The sequence below is a fragment of the Dermacentor albipictus genome, chromosome 1 (assembly GCF_038994185.2).
Source record: "Dermacentor albipictus isolate Rhodes 1998 colony chromosome 1, USDA_Dalb.pri_finalv2, whole genome shotgun sequence".
Taxonomy (NCBI): domain Eukaryota; kingdom Metazoa; phylum Arthropoda; class Arachnida; order Ixodida; family Ixodidae; genus Dermacentor; species Dermacentor albipictus.
Genome location: NC_091821.1, coordinates 167,459,716 through 167,486,537, shown reverse-complemented (window position 1 = coordinate 167,486,537; position 26,822 = coordinate 167,459,716). Strand labels below are relative to the sequence as shown.

General features: G+C 44.7%; 1 protein-coding gene across 4 annotated transcripts in view; it reads left to right on the top strand.

Moving 5' to 3' along the window:
• The window catches only part of bsk (mitogen-activated protein kinase dJNK), a 124,336-nt gene that overhangs the window by 70,821 nt on the left and 26,693 nt on the right, over positions 1 to 26,822 (top strand). For all 4 annotated transcript variants that reach the window (XM_070528905.1, XM_070528911.1, XM_070528909.1 and 1 more), the window contains exons 7-10: positions 9,599 to 9,670; positions 21,716 to 21,901; positions 22,094 to 22,218; positions 25,543 to 25,606. In XM_070528905.1, coding sequence (XP_070385006.1) covers positions 9,599 to 9,670; positions 21,716 to 21,901; positions 22,094 to 22,218; positions 25,543 to 25,606 — 447 coding nt within the window. The remainder of the gene's footprint in view (positions 1 to 9,598; positions 9,671 to 21,715; positions 21,902 to 22,093; positions 22,219 to 25,542; positions 25,607 to 26,822) is intronic.

The following is a 26,822-nucleotide window of genomic DNA, read 5'->3' as shown; positions in this document are numbered from 1 at the left end:
GAAAAATCTTCTCCTTCATTGTGGTAGCGCTGGAGAAATGTTAAAGGGACACTAAAGGCAAATACTAAGTCGAAGTGGACTGTTTAAATACCTTTCCAGAAACCTCGCAACGCTTATTTCGTGCCAAGAAAGGATTTAGTTTACGATAAAATTGCATCTGAAGGGTCCGAATACCTTTTTGGAAATTCAAATCCCCCGCCACCCAACCGGGGAAGTGGTGACGTTGCATGTGCCATCACTACCCTTTGCAGCCATCGGTTAGTAAAACAACCCCCGACAGACGGCGGAACCAAGCCAAGACAGAGCGGTGGATTCGCTGCTGCAGCTGCTTTTTGGTCAAGTGGCGTAGGCCGTTTGGGCATCCCGCGACCTGATATGGAAGTTGAATTCTCTGCTACTTGCAGTTTGTGCGATTTTTGTGAGCCAGCAAAACCTGTGCAGCACTACACGATAATGAAACTACTAAAATGTGAAAGCGTTGGCGGCGTGGAGTCGAGCGAAAATGAAGCGTTTCGACCGCCCGCATTGTTGTCGAGGGTAATTTCGATTAGTTCTTCTTTATAAAAATGAAATAAATCTAGACAAGTAGCATTTTATTTCGTCTTATACTATAATACAATGCTGTTTTTTTTTTGCAACAAGTGGTTGAGGACTAGTGACAAAATTTAACTGAGGAGTTTGTCATCGAGCAAGTACTTGAATGTCCCGGGGGAGTCTCTAATCATGTCCTGCGTTTACCTCAGTTTCTTGATTATTAAGGCTCTGTTCGCAATAATATTGACGCCTTAGAGATTCTCAAGCACTAATCTATCACTTTAGCTTGACCTAATATTTGTCTTTAGTGTCCCTTTAAGGCTGCGCCCATTTGCTGTGCTTTGTGATGGTCAGTCAGCATCTTGGGAACTCGCCTTGCACAGAGTTTGCGGTACTGGACGAAGGTGTAGAGAGCTGACCGAGAGATTTCTGCAAATAAATCGCTCAACACAGAAATTGTGAACCAACAATCTTCTCCTATCACCTGATCCACTCGTTGAACAAGATCATCGGCTAACACTCGCTGTCCTCCCTGCCCACCTCCATCATGACCGTCTGTGCATCCTGCTTCAAAGTTCCTGCGCCATTGCCGCACTTTGCTGTCACTCATGAAAGTTGTACCGTACCATCACTTGTTAGTCAATACATTTCGGCGACATTGTACCCCTCAGCATGCAGAAATAGAATGACAGCATGCACTTCACACTTAGCTGGAGATTCTATTGTTCGAGGCATGTTTGCATGCTCACTGCGTGCTCAGAGTTGACAACTGCGACCTTACGTTATCGACGGGCATACTCGAGACATTACATAACACATCTGCGCTCAGCGTCATTGGATTTTCACTGTGGTCTTCATTTCTCAATGGATGGGACCTTGAAAAAAATAAAAAAATAATAACCCTTGTAAAATAAGTACAGTGGAATCTCGATGATACAAATCTCAATGATACGAATCTCACGGGGTCACAAAAAATATTCGTATTAGCCGAAATTCATATCATTGAAACAATTAAAACTAGCTAAATTATAGAGTCAGAGGTGAACTCACTCAGGCACACGTATGTAAAAAGCATTTATTTCTTGAAGAAAAAGTCTCTGATGTCCTTCTGCTTCTCTTTCTTTGTCGGGTCAATTAGCAGACTTTGTTCAAATCCATAAAAACGCGTGCACGCGTCGTCGCTGATTTCATTCGCGGCCATAGTACGCCTCAGAACTTCGAGTGCATGCAGCGTTTCAGCCGCCGGTGGTGGTCCTTCGCCGTCGTCCTCGTCTAACACAAAGAACGCGGCCCGAAGCACAGCAGCCACTCCGTCCGATGGTATGCGGAAAAGGAGAAAAAGCACAAAAGCAACAAAAGTGCCACTGCTTTAACCTCTTCACGCCCAGTCGCGGCCTCCGCGCTGTCCTGCGCCGCGTCCGCGCCTCCGCACCAAAAGAGAGAGGGAGAAATCGCATAACTGCGCGATGTTCTCTTTCACTGCCGTCGGTGGGGCTCATGCTCGCAGTCGCGTCTGTCCGTGCACTGGAATCGTGCCAACTGTGGCCTCTCCTCCGCGCAGCGGCGCAATCTCCTCCCCTCCTTAGCGACCGGTGCGCTTATGGGGGTCGCAGCTGTGCATAGCAACCGTGACGTCACACAGTAGCGGTAGAATGAGTCTGCGGTGGCAGCTGCACCACCGCTCTTTCGTCAGACGTCTCGTTGCATGCAGTCGAGTGAGTGAGACCCATAGCTCCGAAGCGGCCCAGTGATTGCGTGCCAAGCGGTTCGGGGAAGCGGCAGCGAACGCCGGATTCCCCCAACACCAAACGCCAGAAGAACAAGGAGCGAATGCACATGCGACGACTGAACACGCCACCAGATACGAAAGCAAGGGAGGCAGAACGGAAACGCCAACAGCGACTGATTAGATCGCTGTGTACCAAAGGCAGGGAAGCAGAATGAAAGCGGCAGCAGCGACAGGCGATATCGCCGAACACCAAAGCGAATGAATTGGAGCACAGACAGCAGCAGCGACCGGCCATTTCACCGAACAACAAAGCCAGTGAAGCGGAGTGCAAACGACAGCAGCGTCTGGCTCTCGCCAAGCATACTTTAAATTTTCCAGTGTCTTCGGTAATATTCATATCAACCAATGCGGGTTGAAAATTGATTCATAACAACCATTCTCTAGCACGTTGCAAAGTAATGGGGCTCGGCCGGGACCACAGAAAAATTCATACCATCCAGAAATTCGTATTAGCCGTGATCGTATCATTGAGACTCTACTGTAACCTTATTCCTCAAGAGGCCAAGGAAGCTTGTCTGCGCACTGTTGCATGCACACATGCTTTCAAGTGACCTGGTCAGTGTATTTAAACTATTGTCATGCCGTTGCACAAATAGATGAAAATACAGTGATGCATGCACCAGATCACCATCTCGTGGCAACTTGGGCAGAGGTCAACTGCACTCCAACAGCCGAAATATTGCAGGCTTTTTCGTGACAGTCATTGTCCACTTCCCTCGTTTTATCACAGCCATGGTCGTCAGTGCAGAAATAGTGTCGAGCTGGCGCCATTTGAAGCTGCTTGACAGTTGTGAGAAATCAAAATTGGTAATAGCGGCCAAAGAAATAAACCAAAACTGTGTTGTTATTTGGCATGTAAAGGAACATACACTGGATGCGCGGAACATACAGCACACACTAGAAACCACAAATGCAGCATTTAGAATTTAGCTGCTTAGCTTGTCATTTGGGTGCACTTGGTGACAACTGCATCTACAAGTTGTCGCGACTTTCGGTTTTGAGGATGTTCCAGTGAACCCTTAAAACAATACCATTGCTCTTTTTGCTTGATTCGGGGGTGGCTTAATTAACACATAATCATCCAGGTGGAGTCAAATTATCAAACAGCACGCTTTAAGGGGTCTGGAATTTCAATTGTCCTTATACATTGCATCTTTGGGGTGAGTGGCGATACTGTGAAGCTGTCAGAATAAGCGAGCATGCCCAAATTATTTGTCATCAACTGTGCAGTCATTTCCATCTAAATGTCTTACTCCCAGTGCACACATATTTTTATTTTATTTTTTTGTGGACTGCACTTTATGCAGCTGTATTCTTTGCCCTGTAAACGTAAATGGCCAATTTAGCATGGAATATTTCATTCATCATCATCAGCCTGGTTACGCCCACTGCAGGGCAAAGGCCTCTCCCATATTTCTCCAACAACCCCGGTCATGTACTAATTGTGGCCATGCCATCCCTGCAAACTTCTTAATCTCATCCGCCCACCTAACTTTCTGCCGCCCCCTACTACGCTTCCCTTCCCTTGGGATCCAGTCCGTAACCCTTAATGACCATCGGTTATCTTCCCTCCTCATTACGTGTCCTGCCCATGTCCATTTCTTTTTGTTGATTTCAACTAAGATGTCATTAACTCGCGTTTGTTCCCTGACCCAATCTGCTCTTTTCTTATCCCTTAACGTTACACCTATCATTCTTCTTTCCATAGCTCGTTGCGTCGTCCTCAATTTGAGTAGAACTCTTTTCATAAGCCTCCAGGTTTCTGCCTCGTAGGTGAGTACTGGTAAGACACAGCTATTATATACTTTTCTCTTGAGGGATAATGGCAACCTGCTGTTCATGGTCTGAGAATGCCTGCCAAACGCACCCCAGCCCATTCTTATTCTCCTGATTATTTCCGTCTCATGATCCGGATCCGCCGTCACTACCTGCCCCAAGTAGGTGTATTCCCTTACGACTTCTAGTGCCTCGCTGCCTATTGTAAATTGCTGTTCTCTTCCGAGACTGTTAAACATTACTTTAGTTTTCTGCAGATTCATTTTTAGACCCACTCTTCTGCTTTGCCTCTCCAGGTCAATGAGCATGCATTGCAATTGGTCCCCTGAGTTACTAAGCAAGGCAATATCATCAGCGAATCGCAAGTTACTAAGGTATTCTCCATTAACTTTTATCCCCAATTCTTCCCTATTCAGGTCTCTGAATACCTCCTGTGAACACTCTGTGAATAGCATTGGCAAGATTGTATCTCCCTGCCTGACGCCTTTCTTTATTGGGATTTTGTTGCTTGCTTTATGGAGGACAACGGTGGCTGTGGAGCCGCTATAGATATCTTTCAGTATTTTTACATACAGCTCGTCTACACCCTGATTCCGTAATTCCTCCATGACTGCTGAGGTTTCGACAGAATCAAGCGCTTTCTCGTAATCAATGAAAGCTATATATAAGGGTTGGTTATATTCCGCACATTTCTCTATCACCTGATTGATAGTGTGAATATGATCTATTGTTGAGTAGACTTTACGGAATCCTGCCTGGTCCTTTGCTTGACAGAAGTCTAAGGTGTTCCTGATTCTATTTGCGATTACCTTAGTAAATAGTTTGTAGGCAACGGACAGTAAGCTGATCGGCCTATAATTTTTCAAGTCTTTGGCATCTCCTTTCTTATGAATTAGGATTATGTTAGCGTTCTTCCAAGATTCCGGTACGCTCGAGGTCATGAGGCATTGCATATACAGGGTGGCCAGTTTCTCTAGAACAATCTGTCCACCATCCTTCAACAAATCTGCTGTTACCTGATTCTCCCCAGCTGCCTTCCCCCTTTGCATATCTCCCAAGGCTTTTACTTCTTCCGGCGTTACCTTTGGGATTTCAAATTCCTCTAGACTATTTTCCCTTCCATTACCGTCGTGGGTGCTACTGGTACTGTATAAATCTCTATAGAACTCCTCAGCCACTTGAACTATCTCATCCATATTAGTAATGATATTGCCGGCTTTGTCTCTTAAGGCATACATCTGATTCTTGCCAATTCCTAGTTTCTTCACTGTTTTTATGCTTCCTCCGTTCCTGAGAGCATGTTCAATTCTATCCATATTATACTTCCTTATGTCAGCTGTCTTACGCTTCTTGATTAACTTCGAAAGTTCTGCCAGTTCTATTCTAGCTGTAGGGTTAGAGGCTTTCATACATTGGCGTTTCTTGATCAGATCTTTCATCTCCTGCGATAGTTTGCTGGTATCCTGCCTAATGGAGTTACCACTGACTTCCATTGCACACTCCTTAATGATGCCCACCAGATTGTCGTTCATTGTTTCAACACTAAGGTCCTCTTCCTGAGTTAGAGCCGAATACCTGTTCTGTAGCTTGATCTGGAATTCTTCTATTTTCCCTCTTACCGCTAACTGATTAATCGGCTCCTTATGTACTAGTTTCTTCCGTTCCCTCCTCAGGTCTAGGCTAATTCGAGTTCTTACCATCCTGTGGTCACTGCAGCGCACTTTGCCGAGCACGTCCACATCTTGTATGATGCCAGGGTTAGCGCAGAGCATGAAGTCTATTTCATTTCTAGTCTCGCCGTTTGGGCTCCTCCACGTCCACTTTCGGCTATCCTGCTTGCGGTAGAAGGTATTCATTATCCTCATATTATTCTGTTCCGCAAACTCTACTAATAACTCTCCCCTGCTATTCCTAGCGCCTATGCCATATTCCCCCACTGCCTTGTCTCCAGCCTGCTTCTTGCCTACCTTGGCATTAAAGTCGCCCATTAGTATAGTATATTTAGTTTTCACTCTACCCATCGCCGATTCCACGTCTTCATAGAAACTTTCGACTTCCTGGTCATCATGACTGGATGTAGGGGTGTAGACTTGTACAATCTTCATTTTGTACCTCTTATTATGTTTCACAACAAGACCTGCCACCCTCTCGTTAATGCTATAGAATTCCTGTATGTTACCAGCTATATTCTTATTAATCAGGAATCCGACTCCTAGTTCTCTTCTGTCCGCTAAGCCCCTGTAGTACAGGACGTGCCCGCTTTTTAGCACTGTATGTGCTTCTTTTGGCCTCCTTACTTCACTGAGCCCTATTATATCCCATTTAGTGCCCTCTAATTCCTCCAATAGCACTGCTAGACTCGCCTCACTAGATAACGTTCTAGCGTTAAACGTTGCCAGGTTCATATTCCATTGGCGGCCTGTCCGGAGCCAGTGATTCTTAGCACCCTCTGCTGCGTTGCAGGTCTGACCGCCGCCGTGGTCAGCTGCTTCGCAGCTGCTGGGGACTGAGGGCCGGGGTTTGATTGTTGTGTTCATATAGGAGGTTGTGGCCAAGTACTGCACCAGGGTGGCCAATCCTGCTCTGGTGAGGGAGTGCGTTACCGGTTCTGGTCACAGGGATCAGGCCACACTCCAGGCCTGTTTGTGCAATTTTATCAACACGCGGATTTTAAAAAAAAAATCCGGTGGAAAATTGTCGGCACCGGGATTCGAACCACGGACCTCTAGCACGCGAGGCGGGTGTTCTACCTCGACGCCACCGCTGCACGTTCCACTTTCAAAAATTTCCATAGCTTTTCATCGCATGCCTCTTTCGGTGTTGATTGAGTTGTTGTCCTCCTGCTAACACGGGCATTGTCCATGGTGCACAATGTGTAGGATCAAAGAGCACGTTACTGGGAAACCAGACCCTGGCCACTGCAGCTTTGAGGACATATCCTGCAATAATGATTGAGGCAGTAACCAGAATTAAAGTGAAGGCTTTTTCACGTCGCAGTAATGCTGCAAGCATGCCTGTGTTTCAGAATGAAATACATGTGTCATATATATATCATAAGATCCCAACACTGACACCAATGATATGACTAATAAAACTATATAATAAAACTATATGACTAATGAAAATCAAGCCCCTCGGTTAACCCCCTTTCTTCTCGTTGATGTGTCGTATATAGTATCATGAGTATTTGGAGAAACAGTTTCATTTGGCTAGGCCTCTGTGAAAATCACTTTTTTGGTTCGAAGAGAAGTCGAAGAGTATAGTAATTAATGCAGAATAAATTTGAAGTGAACAGTTCCAATAGTTGTGGTATTTGCATAAAATATTGATATAAGAGCTATACTTTGACAAATCCTAAATAAAGTTGGTTCTTTACTTGCCAAAAAGGAAACACGTTTATATCTGGAGTCATTTTATTTTCAGAGTGCTGTTATTCAGATATTTTCATGCAAAAATGCAGGTTCAGTATTTATGACAGCTTCAGCAGCACAGAAAATTTGTTTACAGACTCTTGCTCACTGTTGTGTTTTCAGTCTACATAAGATTTTGTGGTTGAGGCCGCGGTAGCATGTTTTGTGTTCACCTGTCATTGTGGTGCTGCGAAGGGCACCCTTGACTATGCGACATTGGCAGTTCATGCTATGTTGTGAAAATTCAACTTCATGCTTTCTGTCTACACACGAGCTTAACCCGTTGCATTATGCAAGCCCACAGGCAAGCTTGTTAAGCACGCTTGCTGCTTTTGCAGTCCTCAGTATAGCTTGTGCCCATGATTTGTGGCCCGATCACCAACGAGAGTCAAACTTCCCACGATGGATTACTGTCCACCGTCATGCTTGCCTTAGCTGACGACTCTAATGCTATGTTCACACTACGGTCGTAACGCGCGTAACAGCTCTTTTGGCGTATCGAACGTAACGGCTGTAAAAAACGTTACGGCAGTTAAGCCGGCACCTTTGTTCACATTTACTGCTGCTTAAATTACGGCTTTTACAACAGGCCAATCAAATTTGGAGCTGCAGAATCGACGTCACCAGCGGTCCAATATCGCTCCTGCCAACATGCGAGCGCTGGCCGAGATCGAAGAAATTCACGCTCAAAACAAACTTGTAGTCATGTAGTCAATCGCCCAAAGACGACGAAGGCGACGCAGAAGGGTTTGGGTGCGGCAAGTATTTCTCGACAGGGCCGTGGACGGCGATTTTCACAACCTTTTCGCCAAGCTCCGAGTTGGTGACGCTGCGATGTTTCATAACATCATGCGCATGTCGCCCCAGCAGTTCCGCTTCCTTGAAAACCTAATGAGACCACTCATCGAAGTTCGGAGCACGCATCTGCGGCCATCGATTTCCTCGGCGGATAAACCAGATGAACTGAAAACAGTCTCGCAAGGCGCACTGCAAAAATTTTCACGAACACAGCCAATCGTGCGCACGGAATAGCGGAATGGCACTTCCCGCGCCCGGAGCTGTCTGCAGACGGGAGGACGGAAGTGTCGTCACCAGTTGTTGAAAGCCGAAAGCTCATCGGTCATTGGCTGTGTCGCAACGGTCGTAACATAACAGTCGTAAATGTTGCCGACCCTTTAACACTCTCACCCACGATTTTTGCGAGAATTGCGCACGTTGGTACCTTTACGTTCGCAGTCTGAACTAGACGCATACGCTTGTTGCGCTTCCGCTTACGTATGTTACGAAAAATCGGCGCCTTACGAACGTAGTCTGAACATAGCATAACCAGCGCTGTTTCGCAGGGTGTTGGATACTAAAATTACGGGCTAGTGCTATGTCGATGTAGATGTGCCACAACGGCCACACAGCTCTTGGGGAGCTGTATGGCCTCTGCAGATAATATTAAATAATCGAGCAGGTACAGAAATCAGTAGGCGACTCTAAGCAAATGTCTTTGGCTCATTTTTATGGGATGCAACTTGCTCGCCAAAACCAAAGCTGTTGATTAGACATGTTTTAAAGCTTACCATAGTTTTGCACATACGCACACCAGAAATTTTTAAATTGTAATGGTGAAATCGGCATGCAGGTATGTGCAAATTTCAATTTGAGGGTTGTCTTCACGGCAGTGCAAATTTTACCTCCAGGGATGGTTTCACAGCAGTGCGGGCCACACTGCCGTGAAATCATCTTTAGGGCTAAGGTCTTCGCCATCAGCATTGCCAAAGCGGTGGGGAACACAAGCCGCTGGCCCTATATACAATGTGAATGGAGGCTCCTTTTTCAAATATTTGAGCTTTGTGTGCAGTTATATTAGTAGGTTATATGTATGCATTTCATTTCTTTATTATTTTTTCGTTTTTCCCTGTGGTGTTCTGATTAGTGTGGCTTATATGTGGAAAAATGCTTATATTGAAATTTGAAACAAAGTGAATATCGAATAGCATAATGTTCAATTGAATATTTGAAAATATTAAATATTTGCACGAGCCTAATTTTAACACATTTAAGTTTGGTTTCACAACTATTGTCTCTTTTTTTTTTGCAGTGGACATCTGGTCAGTTGGCTGTATAATGGGAGAAATGATCCGAGGTGCAGTGCTCTTTCCTGGCACAGATCGTATCCTTTTTGCCTGTTTAGTCTGGGGTCATTCATATTTAAAACTGTGTGTGTTGCTTGGGTCACTTGGTTAAAACATGATGTATAATATTGAGCGTTGCTTTTTCAAGAATTAGTAGAAAAGTCAGCCCTTGTCTTATACTATGTGTCCCAACTAAACGTCACCAAGAATTTAAAAGTAATGGAGGCCTTTACGCAAACAGCAATCACTGTATTTTGATGGGTGTTCATGCTATTCACGAGTTCTTTTTATTGTTCTCGGTCCTGGTTAACCTCCCTGTCTTTCATTTATCCATTTTCCTCTCTCACTTATTGTGCTCAAGCAGTTATCTAATTATGCTTAATTAGCAAAACTTTAATTAACTTAGGGAATAAGGTGTCAGTGCAAAAGCTGTGGAGGATGTTGAGAGATGACAGATAACATGAACCACGTCGTATTCTTTTGCCAAATGTGGTAATGCTTTTGTCATATAGAATGGGCATTGTTATAGTACTATATTTTCTGGAACATAGCAAATTTTTTTTTCCCCCCAAGATGTTCCTGGATGTGTCTTGTACAACGGTGCAACATATATATATATATATATGCCTAAAACCATGCATGCTAGCACGACTGATTTAAAAGTTTTTTTTCCCCGGAAACACCATGCCGCAGAAGGAACAAAAGCGGCGTGCCCATGACTCTAAGAGCTATTCAGAAGGTTATGGTGATGAGTCCTGGCGCTGCCGACTGAAGTAGCTGAACTTTTGACTGCGTCGAAAAACGAGGTACTCGGTGACTTCGAGTGAAGTACAGTTAAACCTCAGTATTACGAACTTCAGTATAACGAAATTCTCGCTGTAATGAAGTGTGCAACTTTTTATAATTTGTCCCCATAGAACACCATATATTTTGAACATCATATAACGAAGTATGTTTATACACAACTTCAATACAGTTAAACCTCGATATAATGAGCTTCAATATAATGAAATTCCCGATATAGCGAAGTATTTACATTTTCATAACCTCTTGTCCTTAGAGCACTGTGTACTTAGAACCTCAATATAATGAAGTGTGCTTGTATGCGATTTCAATATAATGAAGTTTCACTGCTGCAGCAAAGGAATGCCGAGACAATAAATGGATACTTCTGCAGACAGATGGTTTACAATTGGCACATCTCAAAACGAGCGACTGCCGAAGTGGAGTCACATCATGTTCCGTATGAAGCCCAAATGCGATAAGATCCTATTGTGCCCCGTGCACTGCCTGCTTTAGGTGCGAGTGAAAGTGTACGAGGATGACACAAGAAAGATGGTGGCGTCACGAGTGCCACCTTCTCGCACGAGCAAAGGGAAAGAGGGGGAGTGCGCTTGTAGTAACTCAATCAAGTGCGTGTGAGGGGGCGCTTGATTGGGGTAAGTTGGTGCACATCTCACCTGTGGGTGCGCATGGTTGTAAGTCTGGCTGAGCACATATGCAACCGTGCACCCTGCTTTAGAGGTAATCTGCTGCATGTGTAGGAAGTGGGCGTGCCGATATGGCGTGGCGCCATGCAAGCTGTCTTACTGCATGTTTAGTATTGGAGGTTACATAATGTCGAGTTTCATTGACCCGTTGGAGCGAGAGGCAGATGAAGCATTCACTCCCTGCTGCTGGCGCTTTTCGTGATGGCATTATCCCAGTGTGGGTGATGCTATCAGCCGCGGGGGTGGAGTGGACATGAAAGTGTGGCTGGCTTTTCTTAATTCGTACCGCCAAGATGAAATTGTCGACGTATGTGGCATAAAACCGTATCATTCGTCGCCGACTCCCAAATATGTCTAAACAAATTGTTTTCTCATTCAAATTTGCTCTTTTCAATTGCTTGATAATTTACAAAATTCTGTGGCCCCTTTCCGTGTAAGGAAAATTGATCGGAGACAACTCATTTGCATAAAAGGTAAAATTTTAATATAACAAGATTTCTATATAATGAAGCAAATTGCCGATATTACCGACTTCATTATATTGAGGTTTAACTGTGTAACAAACTTTTGCTGCCGCCATGAAGGAATTCTGAGAAAATAAATGGAAACTTCCACGGATGCAGGTGGTCAAATGCAACTGCTTGTGAATGTAGCTCTCAAATCGTGCGACTGAGAGCGATCGCTGAAGCGTAGTAGCGTCATGTTCCGTGTTAAGTCCAAGTGCGATAATATCGCATCTCGTGCACTGCAGGCTTTAGGTGTGAGCGAAGGTGTGTGAGAATGAGCCGAGAAGGATGGGGGCTTGATGAGCACCATCTTCCTGTGCAAGCAAGGGGTAAGGGGGGGAGAAAGCAAGTTCACGGTGGGAGTGGGGGACTCATTGGTACTAGTATCCTTTTCAAGCATGGCCACGGCAGTGCATGGCTTAACACATATGTGGCCCATGCGCCTCTTTTAGAGATAATTTGCCGTGTGCGCAGAGACTGCGTGAGACGAGATGGTGTGGCATCGTGCGCCGTCTTCCCGCATGTTTAGTGCATGAGGTTGCATAATCTCGAGTTTGGGAGATGCATGGAAGTGTGTGGCAGGTGAAGCACTTGCACTTCGCGCTGCTGGCTCTTTTCACGATAGTAACGTCCCACTGCAGACAACACTATCAGCCACGGGGGCCAAGTGGACATGAAAGCGTGGCTGGCTTGGCTTCATGCTGCCAATGTGAAGATGTCATCTACATGGCATGAAACAGTATCATTTGTCAGTGACTCTCAAATTCAACAAAATGATTTTTTTTTACATATTCAAAATTGCTTTTTCCGATTGGCTGCTAATTGGAAAAATTTTGCGGCCCCTTGCTCTTAAAGTGCCCCTCACCAGGCCCTATAGCAAATTTTGGTTATATGCTGGAAGTTGTTACGTGTCCTCTAGGGAGCGTTCTGCTGCAAAAATTTTTGAAATTGGCTCATTAATAGCTGAGGTAAAAATATTTCGGTGCCGCAAACCCATGATTTCAGCAGGCGAGCTCCACTGCAAAGTGAAACACTCTCTCCACTTGCCCCGTCTAGCCTCCGCAAGTGAAATTCCTCCCCTGCATTCTCCCATACCAGGCCTCGAGGATCGCGTGACACATACGTCACGGGCCCTGCATTCACTTTTTTCTCCTTGTGTGTTTTTTTTTTATTTGACCTTGCGCACTTTCGCTGACGGCGTTTTGCGCAGGCTGTTGTGATTGCCTCGTTTCGCACAGTACACGATTTTGTGCGCTGTGCACACGGACACACAACTAGCAGTATAATTAAGTGCTACACCAGCACTGAGGCAGAACAAGCTGATGGCAGAGCATGATCACGTGCTGGAACACGGTAGAAAATGGCAGTTTCTGTGCCTGCACACGTGACTGCATGACCATGAGAACAAGCAGACGAAGCGGAAGCACATCTCTCTTGCTTTGGTGCAAAGTAAAACAAAAAACACGCAGACATTCCGTTTGTGTGTTTTGTTATTTCTCTAAACTTAAGTTTCTCAATTTAAGCAACAGATCACACAAATGACAGATGTTGCCTTCAGTAATTGTCGAAGTCACGTGTGACCATGAGTGATGTCACACTGTGGACACAAGTACGTAGGCGCAGTGACACGAGTACGTCACCATCCGGCTTGGAGCTCGATCGCCGCGAGGAAAAGGGAAAACGGTGTTCACACTGAAATTTCAGACCTTTCCGCGGCACATAGCGATGTAATTCTTTGCAAACACGATTGTTAGCACGCATTGTATGCTCTGCGCTTATCAGCTCAATATGGGAAGACCTGGTGAGGGGCCCTTTAAGAAAAATCCATCGGTGATTTATTTGCCTAGAAGATTGAATTTTGATAGAACAAAGCAAATTGTTGATTTTACCGACTTCGTTTATCAAGGTTTAATTGTGCATTAAGATATGTTTGTTTTTGGCACCTAAGAGAAGGGTTGGTCGAAATTTTTTTGTGCTACAATTTACAGCCAGTAAAAATCTTGTTTATGGAAATTTAGTGCCCTGAAATTAGTAAGTACAGCATTTTGCTATGAGTGTACAAGCATGCATAATTGCATTTCATCATGTCAACCGAGTTGAAGTAGTCGGGTCTTGTACACCAATGCAACTGGTGTACCAATTTGTCTCTTGAAACTTGCGAGAAGGGAGGAGTGCAACTTATACAGAGGTGTGACTTATAGCCTGGAAATTACAGTTTATAATTAAGTGTTTTGTGATGAGTGTCTGACACACCCTAAAAGACAGTGCGAAGCATTTCTTGAGCTGGAGCAACAACTCTTGTAGCACTACCTGTTTTACAGTAACTGGCGTTGTGTGTGTGTGTGTGTGCGCGTGCGTGTGTGCATGTACTTGCGTGCGTGCGTGCCTGCCTGCCTGCCTGCCTGCCTGCCTGTGTCTGTCTTTTCCATTACGGCATGTTGTCGTTGTTAGGCTAACCCATCATTTTTGACTTCACCTACGCTGCATGGTGAAGACTTCACCCTCGGTGCATGGTCCCCCTCCGGGAATCAAACTTTCGCGCCTGTGGCAGTGCACAGTTGTGAGAAGAATGCACTTATCACTGAGCTACCATAAAAGTCCCACACTTGGTAATTTGTGTGCGGCTTTGGGTGCCCTACAGACTCAGTGACCGCATCTGTGCATTTTTTTTTTTTTTCAGAGGCCACAGTAGGCAGTATTGTAGCAGAACGAGAGGTTGTGCACATTGTGAAGAAGTTGTTCTTGAGAATGTGGCGGTGTCTTCCTGTGAGAACCTGCTACTGTCGCAGTAAATGAGCCGGAGGCATCATGAAGGCTGCTGGTTTTTGCTCGAAGGGGCCTAAATTTATGTTGACATGCAAAGATGGTGCTGTGTTGTCCACCTCAGATGCAGGACATTCCATAACGTCTGCTATAAGGTCGCTGAAAGTGGTGACACAGGTCCCTGTGTTAATTACCGAGATTATTCATTAGAGGTGCAGAATGTCCATCAAAAAGCATGATGAGAATGTGGGCTGTGCACGCACCTTGCATCTGCATGAGTGACAAATTGCCGACTGTGTCTGCTTCGTTGACATTTAACTCATGTGTGCGTGACACTTGGTGGTAAAATTGCACTGTCGGCTCAGACATGAACTGCGCTACAGCAGAAGTCGTTTTGGCTGTCTGCTGCTCTCTGTTGAGGAGGAGATTGCCCTCATGGAGGTGTGTAATGGCCCCATACTCTCGTAAAATGTAAGCCACCAGGATGAGTTTTGAAGAGCATTCACGGAGTACAAGGCAGCTGGCCAGAAATGTTGACCTGTTAATTTGGAATGCAACTGTACACATGCCCAGAGGTGTAACAATGTACCCACTGACAGTGCAAATTCGCATTCTGTACGAAGGTATAACAACTTCATGAGATGTGTTAACGGCATTCCAGTCAAGATTTAGGAGTCTGCCCTCACGTCCAATAAAGCACTAATATGCTTTGGATATGAGGCATGTTGTATAAACAAGGCTGCACATTGAGTGCCCCCCGCAGGGGCACCTTGAGACTCAAGGTGATGGTGCTTGGCGCCACCACGGACCCTTAGCCCCCATACCGAAGCTGTAATCCGCACCGTGGCGACAGGTTGTAAGGTGAAGGGTAGAAACCATGAACGGTGGCGGTCGGGGCCATGGTCAAGCCCAGGCCGACGGGCTCCCCGTCTGTTTACCAGGTGGGAGGCTCCGGGACCTTCTTGTGTCTATAAGGGTGAAACACAGGTGACACAATAGGAACCCTTAATCCATACATGCCGCATGGATTCTCAATTTCCCCCTCTAAAGAAAAACGATCGGAACCGGAAACGGTACCGCACCGAAGGAATCAAGGTTACAACTCAGAAATGTGCTGAAAATTTTCCACAGTTCCTGGTAGTTCACGCTGTTGAGCAAAATGCTCCAGTGGCCAATCTATCAGTGTTTGTACTACAAAAGTGGCTAGTAGCTAACATAGGCGAAGAATATGAAGCAAAAAAACTGTCCTCAGGAGATCTGCTTGTTGAAGTCAAATCCAAAAAGCAAAGTGATACGTTACTTGCACAAAAGAAGCTTGCTGACCATAACATCACTGTAACACCTCACAGAAGCCTGAACAGCGTTCAGGGAGTAATTTCTGAGCGGCTGCTAATGACAGAAAACGAAAATGAGCTCCTCGAGAATTTGCGAGACCAAGGAGTAACGTCCCTTCGCCGCATAAATATAAGGCGCAACGGCGAAGAAAAAACAACACCTCACATCGTGCTAACATTCGGCAGCACTCGCTTGCCAGAGTCTATCCGGGTTGCATTCATCAGGTGCCCAGTGCGCCCATACATCCCTAACCCTAGGAGATGTTTCAAATGCCAAAGGTATGGCCATGGCAGCAACACATGTAGAGGCAAGGAGACTTGTGCCAAATGTGCCGAAACAGAACATACTACTGACAACTGCCAAGCAAGTGAAACAAAGTGTGCAAATTGCAACGGTCCACATGCAGCGTACTCACGAACCTGTGAAGTATTCAAAAAAGAAAAACAAATAATCAATCTAAAAGTACGAGAAAACATATCTTACCCTGAGGCAAGGAAAAAGTTCAGTCAGGAGACATCCAGGTCATATGTTGATGCCGTGCGCCGGGGGGCCGAGCGGCGTCTGGTTACAGTGGGCACACAGTACACCATTGTTGATGTGTGCCTGCCCCGTCCCCCACCCGAACGGCACTCCGGTGTCGGCACCATTGACATTCCGGAGGTGCACCTGACGGCGGCCTCTGGCACAACCAAAGTTAGTGGGAGTGGCGACACACCACTCCAACTTCAGGCCACTGCTCAGGCAGGGCCATCCACAACTCTGACAGGGGCAGCCAAGGCTGCCATACTAGCACACAAGAAAGGCTCGCTGGCCCCTGAGCCGGTAGGCCGCAGGGCTTCCCCCCATCGGGAGAAGCCACAAACCCGTACCCCCGCGGGTTCCCCGCGGAAACCCATCACCTCGCTGGAGGCGATGGATATAAGCAGTAGCCCGCCTCCGCAGCAGCGGCGGCGCAACTCCCTTGATCACAAAAAGGGAGGAAAAATTCCAATAACGGGTCCCACAAAACCGGGAGCATAGGTCTTGAAATACATCCGTCCGAAATACATCCGAAGTTATGAGATATGGCGTTCCTCATTCACTGGAACTGTCGAGGCGTATTAAAAAACTACGCTGACATAAAAGATATTCTTTCAGTATATTCCCCGGTTGTTTTGTGTCTCCAGGAGACAAACTTGGGATCAAAACATAAAAATATTTTAAGTAAATATAAAGTCTTTCGTCACGACCGAGAGCAAGCGAATAGGCTCTCTGGAGGTACTGCCATAGTTGTTCAAAGTAGTGTGCCTACTCGTGAAGTGCAGCTTCAGACTACATTTGAAGCTGTTGCAGTATCTGTAGTACACTTTAAAACAATTACAGTATGCTCCGTATATATCCAACCACACCTGACAGTAACGCTCCATGATTTAGAAGACCTTTTAAAACAATTACAAGAGCCATATCTGTTAGTCGGCGACTTTAATGCTCATTCCAATTTGTGGGGAAGCGAACAAACGGACACTAGAGGCCGTATTTTAGAAGATTTTATTCTCTGCAATAATCTATGCCTGCTAAACAGGGGCAAACACACATATTGCTCTCCAAGCTCCGGAAAATGGAGCTCCATAGATTTGTCTCTTACATCACCTTCCGTTTTTAATGCTTTTAAATGGGATGTCTTGGACAACCCGTATGGTAGCGATCATTTACCTGTTCTCATCAACCTAACATCATCTCCGCAAATCATTCCTACAAAACCACGACGTTGGAGGCTCCATTTGGCCGACTGGGTGCTCTTTCAAGAAAATGCCAGCTTAGAAAAAATAGATCCACATAATTTAGATATAGATGAACTTAATGAAATTGTCACAAACTACATTATCTCTGCAGCGCTCCTTGCCATACCTCGATCTTCTGGAGTGGTGAAACAAAACCACAAAACCTGGTATACACAAGAATGTAGAATAGCAAAAAAGAAACAAAACAAAGCATGGGGAAACTTTCGAAGGTACCCCACGCAGAAAAATCTCATAGACTTTAAAAAGGCAAGAGCACAAGCCCGATATATCCGCCGTAGAACCGAAAAGACTTCGTGGCAAAATTACGTGACTTCCATAAATAGCTCTACCACATCAAAAGAAATGTGGGCGAAGGTACGAAAGCTAGATGGTAAATACTCCCCTTTCACACTTCCTCTTCTAACAGCCCCCGGTATACAGACAAACATCGAAGAACAGGCAGACATTTTAGGTGAATTCTTTTCGGCAGTTACCAGCTCATCAAACTACACAGAATCATTTCTTACGTACAAAAACACAGCCGAGAAACAAAGACTCCCTACAAGTGGATATACAAATGAACCGTATAATAAATTATTCACAGTTCAAGAAATCAACACAGTCTTGTCCGCTGGTAAACAGACTGCACCCGGCCCTGACGGAATACACTATCAAATGCTGTCCCACCTCTCTGAACCTGCCGTAGAGGCACTGTTAAGTTTCTTTAATAAGGTGTGGGTATCGGGTAAACTACCCGAAGCCTGGAAGAAGGCCATCATTGTTCCATTTTTAAAGCCCGAAAAACCACCAACCTCTCCGAGTAGTTACAGGCCCATAGCGCTCACCAGCTGCCTCGCAAAATCCTTTGAAAGTATAGTGAATATGAGATTAACCTTCGTGCTAGAAGCCCGTGAGCTTCTCGATGCCCATCAGTGCGGTTTCAAAAAGGCATGCTCCACAACAGACCACCTAGTTCGTCTTGAAAATACTGTCCGTGAAGCCTTTATACACAAACAACAATGTCTCGCTGTTTTCTTCGATTTAGAGAAAGCTTATGACACGACCTGGAGGTACGGAATTCTTCACGATTTGGCTGAACTTGGCATTCGTGGCAGGATGCTGCACTGCCTAAAAGACTTCCTGTCAAACCGTTCATTCCATGTACGCCTCGGTTCAACCCTGTCGAGAAATTTCATTCAAGAAAATGGAGTGCCCCAAGGGAGTGTTTTAAGCACGACCCTCTTTGTTGTTAAAATGAATTCAGTTAGCAAAATAATTCCAAGGTCAATTATGTATTCAATCTATGTCGACGATCTTCAAATAGCTTGCACATCCTCAAACATAGCAACATGCGAAAGACAAGTGCAGTTAACAATAAATAAACTTTCAACGTGGGCCGACCGAAATGGTTTCCGGTTCTCCCCACAGAAAACAGTGGCCATCCTTTTTTCACTCAAACGTGGCCTACAGACAGATCCTAGACTATACCTGAACGAAGCGGAATTGCCGGTAAAAAGTGAACACAAATTTCTGGGCATCACTTTCGACAGAAAACTGACCTTCTTGCCGCACATAAAAAACCTGAAGAAGAAAACGTCCCAATCATTAAACATATTAAAGGTTCTTTCACATAAACGCTGGGGGGCTGATAGGACCTGCCTTTTACACATCTACCGCAGTATAGTTCGCTCTTGCCTCGATTACGGGTGCATAGTCTACAACTCAGCTCGACCGTCCTACCTGAAGCAATTAGATCCAGTTCATAACTCAGGTCTGCGCCTCGCAAGTGGGGCATACAGGACATCACCGATAAACAGCCTATATGTCGAATGTAACGAACCAGCCCTCGCAGATAGAAGAGCCATGCTCACATGTGCATATGTCCTAAAAACACGCTCACTACCAAAACATCTCTGCTACTCCATAGTTACGAAGTGCCCGTCTAAGCAGCTTTTCAACAACAAACCGAATGCGACGAGACCCCTTATTCTCAGATTTGAAGAAATTTGCCAGGAATTAGGTATTCTAGACACGCTGCCTGATGTTGCCCAGAGATCCGAACCACTACCACCTTGGCACACCTTTCCCAGTGTAGGTGACTACACACTGACACAATTTCGTAAAAAGCAAACTCCACGTGAACATATAATACAAGAATTTTTGGCGCTAGACAAAAAGTACGAAGAACACACAGCATTTTATACTGACGGTTCTAAAACACCACTTTACGTCGGAAGTGCTGTAGTGCAAGATAAATGGGAAAAGGTAGTCAGGTTGCCTCAGTGCGCGTCAATTTTCTCAGCCGAATGTCATGCCATTTCGGTGGCTGTATCAAAAATAGTCGAGATGAACATTCAAAACAGCATTATCTACACGGACTCGCTAAGTGCAATCACAGCACTGAAAGCCAGGAACGTAAGGGAACCTTTAATAGGAAATATAATCCATAACATAATAACTGCTCAAAAGCGAGGACACGAAATAAAGCTCTGTTGGGTACCAAGCCATCAAGGAATTAGAGGCAACGAGAGAGCTGACGCGTGCGCCGCTCAAGCCTGCCATAACGATATCAGTACTGTAAATATACCCTATGCAGATTGCATGAAGTTAGTAAAAAACAAGCTTAAAGAAAAATGGCAGCGTACATGGAATAGCGAAGAAAATAACAAACTACATTTAGTAAAACCTATTCTAGGAGAATGGAGATCATGCAGGCATCAGGAACGTTTTATTGAAGTAATTTTATGCCGCCTGCGCATCGGACACACCCACTTAACACACAACTTTCTACTGAAAAAACAAGACAAACCCTTATGTGAGAAATGTGGCAATGAACTCACTGTAAATCACATTTTATTCTCGTGCACACAACTCGAACGGCTAAGGAAAAAACATTTTACTGTATTTTATAATGAACACATTCCCTTCCATCCCAGTCTGCTTTTAGGAGATAACCCACTAGTAGAAACTTCATCTGTTTTTAGTTTTTTGAAAGACGCAGCGATCCTAAACGCAATATAATATATCACAGAATTACTAATTCTAAAATTTATTACCCGTTTTTTTGCATGCATCTTATGATGCACCTCACCCATTTTCTCAGTCCTGAGAAAAAGGCTGAGGTCTTCAATTGGTTTGTTGGGCTCCTCAGAGTCCTTGTCTGGACAAGGACCTCGATAAGGATACCCAATTTTTGAAATAATTTAGACCATGTGTTTGGCGCATGATAGCCTAAGTTGCTTATGCGCCATAAAACCCAATACAATACAATACATTGAGTGCCACATCGATGCTCATGGGGACGCAGACATTGCTTTAGAAAGAAGTCCATGCTCGAAGCAATCTTTGGAATCTCCGGCTGGCCTAATGGACAAGTGTGTTCGTTGGTGCTCCTGATATTTGGAAGGGCTTGCATCGTAGGCTGAGCCTACTCAGTATTTGGAGACAAATTAGCATTGCACTGGCAAAACAAAGCACTAGTCCAAGATGGCCAAAATTCTTGCAAAAGAATGCACCGAGTAAACTTCTTTCAGAGTGCTAGCTTGCGAAAGCTAATGGCAATATTTTACTGCCTTCCACACAACTACAGCTGTATTGGCAAGACAGCTGAGCCATGATCTCATGACTGAATCACAAAGCATTGCATAGAGGCCATAATACGTGTCAGTCGCTTTTGAGGACATTTGACGCTCCACCCAGGGCAGAGCATTGAACATAGCCACTTGCAAATGAGACAAACGTGCAATTCTTTAGCATCTGGAAAAGGCATTGCTATGAAATACCGGCCGTGGTTGATTTACAAAATTGATTGACATGTGCTGTCTGGTCCCATTAACATGTGCATTGTTCTATGGCGTCAAGTGTTATCTTGAGTATGGAGGTTCGCCAGTCTTCACGTGGTACACTTATGACACAGTTAGCTTTAGAGTGTAGCAACTGCCACAAAGGTGATGAAGATTTGTGAGAAAAAATTGACACTGGTGTCCAATTGAAACAATCTGTAGGAATGCACATTGCCGTGGCCATCGTCCAAAAGGCACCGCAATAGGAATTAGCCTTTTCTTTCTTGCCTTGTTGCATGTGGGACTTTTGCCGCAAGTTTGAGAATATGGCAAGAGATTTTTCTCTCGCCCTGTTGGTTGTAGCTGTCACATTTGTTGGAAATGGAAATGGGGCAATTTGTTCTGGGACATACGAAACAGTATTCCTTGACCATTGGTTTTGTACAGACATTGATCAATGGAATAAGATCATTGAACAGCTGGGTACACCATCGCAAGAGTTCATGCGCCGTCTGCAGCCAACAGTGCGCAACTACGTGGAGAATCGTCCTCGGTATGCAGGCTACAGCTTCGACAAGCTCTTTCCAGACGTGCTGTTTCCTTCCGATAGTCATGAGCACAGCCGGCTGAAAGGTGAGCGCTTTGTTGTGGGCATTGAACTTATTGTTAAGCGCAAGCTTTTCAATGTATTGGACTGTGTCATACCTACACAGCTTCATGGCATCTCTAAGTGCAAGATCTTGTCTCTTCGTGGCCCTGCAAGGGCATATTATGTTTGCTGGGAAATTTACTGTGCCACTTAACATTTCTGTGTGCGCATTGCAGCCAGTCAAGCACGTGACCTGCTCTCCAAGATGCTTGTGATTGACCCAGAAAGGCGTATCTCCGTAGATGAGGCCCTTGCTCATCCTTACATCAATGTGTGGTATGATGAAGCTGAAGTAAACGCGGTGAGTGACCCTGAATAAGTCTCAATAGCTTGAAGTGTCCCCAAGTTCTTGAGAAATGTGATTCAAAAGTAACAATTTGCTGATAGGTTTCCATTAGGGGTGTGCAAACGTAACATTTCCAAATACGAATTGAACACGAACACTTCGCTTCGAATATCGAATAATGATATGCACATGCATTTATTAGCAAGTTAGGTTAATTTGTTATGGTGGAACATTGCTATTTCATTGCCAATGTTAAAAAAACTGGTCTAGTAACGCGTTGTACTAAAACATTGTGTATTTGGCCCATGTTAGCTTGGAAAATTTTATTCCCACTAGCTGACCTCGCTAGCCTGTGTCTTATTATACTGCAGCAAATGCGCGTAAACGTGGAGGCATTTGACCCTGTGCCAGTTGTTCACTCACCGCACTTGCTGTCAAGCAATAAGCTCAGAATTTGGGATGACACTGGAAAAAAAAAAAGAAAAAAAAAGTGAGCCTTCGCTGTCGGCAAACTAATGCCCCTTGCTACTGAGAGGCTGGCTTTCCCGCAAAGCTTCGACGTACGTTCAGTGGCAAAGTGTGCTTTTCAGGTGAAATTTCGCTAGCAGCATAAAGTCGTCCCAAAATCGCCCCAGTATTTTCAGATTTGATAGAAACAAATGCTGAGAACCGTGTTTGCTCCAGCACAGCCAGCAATATGTTTGATTTGATTCGAATATTGGTACCCAACCGGATATTGTAACATTTTTGAATATCTCTTTTTTGAATCAAATATGAATATTAAGAATATAATATTCAATAATATGGGAACTTTTCGAATAATCACGCACCCCTGGTTTCCACCTTCAGTTTCCACCTACTCATCTCAAAATTGATTGATTCATTTATTCATTAATAGATTAATGGCCTAAGAGCAGGTGCTGGCCAAAGAGTGCCAGAATTCTTGAAATGAATGCTGCATTTTTAACATATGGTAAATGGTCTTGAGCTGGGTTCTCCTTAGAAATTTTAGGGATGGACATCCTGCAACCAAAAGGTCAAGTTTTTTTTTGATACTGTGACCATTCCTTCATCATTTTTCATTTTGGAATAATTAATGAAACAAACGTGAACCAGCAACACAGCCTATTATGACTGCCAAATACCGCAAGGACAAAGAAATGCACAGGTTATCCGTGTCAAAATGTGCGCCGGCAATTCAAATCTGCGTCAGCCAATAAGAGCGTTTCCTGTGTACACATTGCTGCAGTAATGAATTGCAACACTAGTTATTCCTCTTTTTACTCCCTTCTTTTGCTTTTGTTCTTGTACGGTAATACCACATTGCAACTATCTGAAGCTCTGGTCCCCTGATCTCTTCTCTTTACGACTGTTCCAAAATGAGCAAGTTTCAAATGAAAAGGCGCGCGACCGGCTTTACAATGGTACCTGCTGACACCCTATTTTTCTACCCAGTTTTTATCGGCAACAGACTAGAAAAGTGAGATTTTCTGAACTTCTACCTTGCATTTCTTCCTAATCATTTCCTGCACCATAAAGGAGCACCTGAGAATCACTGGAAAAAAAAAAAACCCCAAAATTTTAACTTTTCGTTAATTTTATTTTTGCTTGTGGCTAAACATAGTTAGAATACAGTTGTATTTAAACCAGCTACCCTCACTTTATAGAAGCTTAAAGAAACATTACCAATATAAAAGTGCAATGCAGAAAAAAACAATTCTTAAAAATTGAGCAGTTTATTTAAGACTATTACTGTTTTAGTAAGAATGACAAGTACTGTTGAGTACAATAATGACATCTTAGAGTACTGCTTTGGAGGCGCATGGACTACACACGTAACCCTTTGCGGCCATAAACCTTTACCCAATTTGTGAGAAGCTGACAAAGACACCAAGGGAAACATTGGGGAAATTACTTGTGCTTACTAACTGAATTAAAGAAATGATAAATTAATGGCAATGAAAGTGTAAAAACAACCTGCCTCAGGTGGGGAACGATCCCATGTCTTCGCATCACCGCATGCGTCGCACGCATCAGAGAATTCTGGCTGAAAGGCTCCTTTATGTCAGGTTTCGGATTCATCGGCATGTTCATTATTATGCCCAAAAATGCCTTGAACTCGGGTACGGATACCGCCTGTCATGCCATGTCTTCCAAAGCAACTGTTCTTGCAATGGACTCAAACTTGTGATTTTCTCGATTGCATACCAATTCACTTGTACAATTTCTATGAGCTCATCAGTAAAAAACAGCTGGAAATATTCAAGCTCACTGTGAAGATAGGAGAAAGCAATCTTTGAGCCAGGATTTGTCACTTCAAAGGGAATATTCTTGAAATCTTGAAAAGATGTAGTGTGCAGTCTCCAGCTGCTTGCACCACGTTGTAGGAGGCCATCACACGAACCATCACCTTCCTCGGTTATCACAGTCAGTGTCTTCTGACAAGCTGTCATCTGAGGACATTTGATGATCATCTGAAGGCGACACATAGTCATCCTCGTCGATGAAATCATCATAGGACTCGCTAAATTCATGAGTTCTGTCCTTAAGATGCCCAGGCAGAAAACGACGCCATACGTTCAGCAGTACGTGCCACAAATTGCGCACCAAAATTCCTTTGAGTGCATTTGATCAAGTGCTGCCCTCAAGAGGCAACCAAAAACTGCAATTCGTAGGTAGAAAATGCTGCCGAGGGATGGTGCAACCAACCTGAATAACTGTAGAATGCGAGCAAGTGTGCATGTCAGGCACTGTGACTGGAGCTGATATTTTCGCATGGTGGCGCGGGCCTGACACATGACCCCAAAGGGTTAAAACGCAGATGTAGTGCAAGTGAGCATTGAAAGCACATTTGTATACACTTTGTTTCCCTACTTTCACTTGGCATGCATACCACAAGGTGTTTTTGTTGTACTTCTCAAAAAGTTTATTTTGCTGTCTGGTGGCACAGATGATGGCAGTATAACGCTGACCTAGGACCGCATTGATTGCTTTACCAACATTTGTATTAACGTGAAAAGACCAGTTGTGTGCCGGATTGAGTGTAAATAGACTATGGTTTTTTAAATTAATCATGTTATGTACTGGTTCATGTTGCCATCTCTTGTATCTTTTGGAATAATGATTCCTGGTTAACTTATAAGTCACGTGCAAGATTACTCGGAATAGTATTTGGATGACACACGCCACATTGTGGTAGGACCTCTTCGTGCTTGTAGCTTTACATAATATTCCTGGTTTTTGTGGTGCCTTTATTACAGTATTTGCTGTTGTGCAAACAAGGTGAAAGCTTTGGCAAGGGTAGTTGTTTTATGGGTGCTTGTTTTGTGGGTTTTGCAGCCAGCACCTGCGTCATACGACCACTCCGTAGATGAACGTGAACACACCGTGGAGCAGTGGAAAGGTGAGGCCTGTTATCTTACTTTTTTTTTTACCTTCATTGAACACTTTAAGGCTTGTTGAGTTGCTGTGCCTAAGAGGGTAACATGATTGTTGTTAGTTTTTTTTATTGTGATAGCAATTATATGGACACTCCAGGCACATTTCTGCTGCCTCCATAATGTTCCATATTAAGTCCAAGAGCGATAGCATCATCGTCATGTGCTTAACTTGCGAGTGAAAGCATGCGAGGGTGAGCTGATGATGGCAGCTCAATGTCACGCGCTCAAGAAGGAAAGCGGGCAGGAAGCGTGCTGTCTTTCGTTGCGCAAGGAACCGGGGGGGGGGGGGGGGCTGCTGTTTATGGCGCGGCTGTGCAGGCCCTATCTTGAAGGCGATCTGTGCTGGGGATAGAATGCGTGCTGATACAGGGTGTCTGCCAACCGGGAATTCTCTGGGATTTCGATTAGTATGGAAAAACTCAGCAAATTTGTGCTTCTATCAGGGAAAATTAGCTGTAATTTTATTGAAAGGGAACGAAAGTCGCTGTAAGGCTGGCTCGAGTAACAGACAGGAATCTTAACGAATCGTCTTTGACGCCCTGTCGTCGGCTGGAGGAGTCAGTAGTTGAAAGTCAGTAGTTGACTGCCAGTGTGCAGTCAACTACTGACTTTCCGGATGCCCAATAATTCGGACGGCTTCGCGGCACCACCGCGTGCTCCTTGGAGTCAATGTATCAGAACGTCTGAAATTTCGGACGCAAGAACCCTTCGCCATCTGATTTTCCCGACTTTTTGCCGTAACTGCAGGTTCGAAACGGCATTAATCAAAGCCACCACTGCTGTCGTTGATTACCTTGCCGCCTCGAACTGGCACTCTCGCCCGCAGATCCGCTGGCAACCGTAGCCACCACTGTGGCTACGCTAGGCCTAGCTGTTTTGATGCTCACTATTAAGCTTGCTGTTGGGTGCCGTGTTTTTCATTGAACGAATTCACCGCTGTCAGCAATGGCACAGACTCTGCCTTTGTGGTCCTCGCGATTGGCTTTGAAGCTCGGAAAGCACAATGCGTTGCATACTGTCGGTTCCCGAAAGTCAGCTTCGCCTCTGTACACAAAAGTCACTTGGTGAAGCATATGCTAAAGTATTGCGGTGAAGCATAACAAGCCTACGAAGGGGCAATTGCCAGGGGACACAGTATGTATTCTTTAATTATACATGCATGCACCCGGTATCTAATTA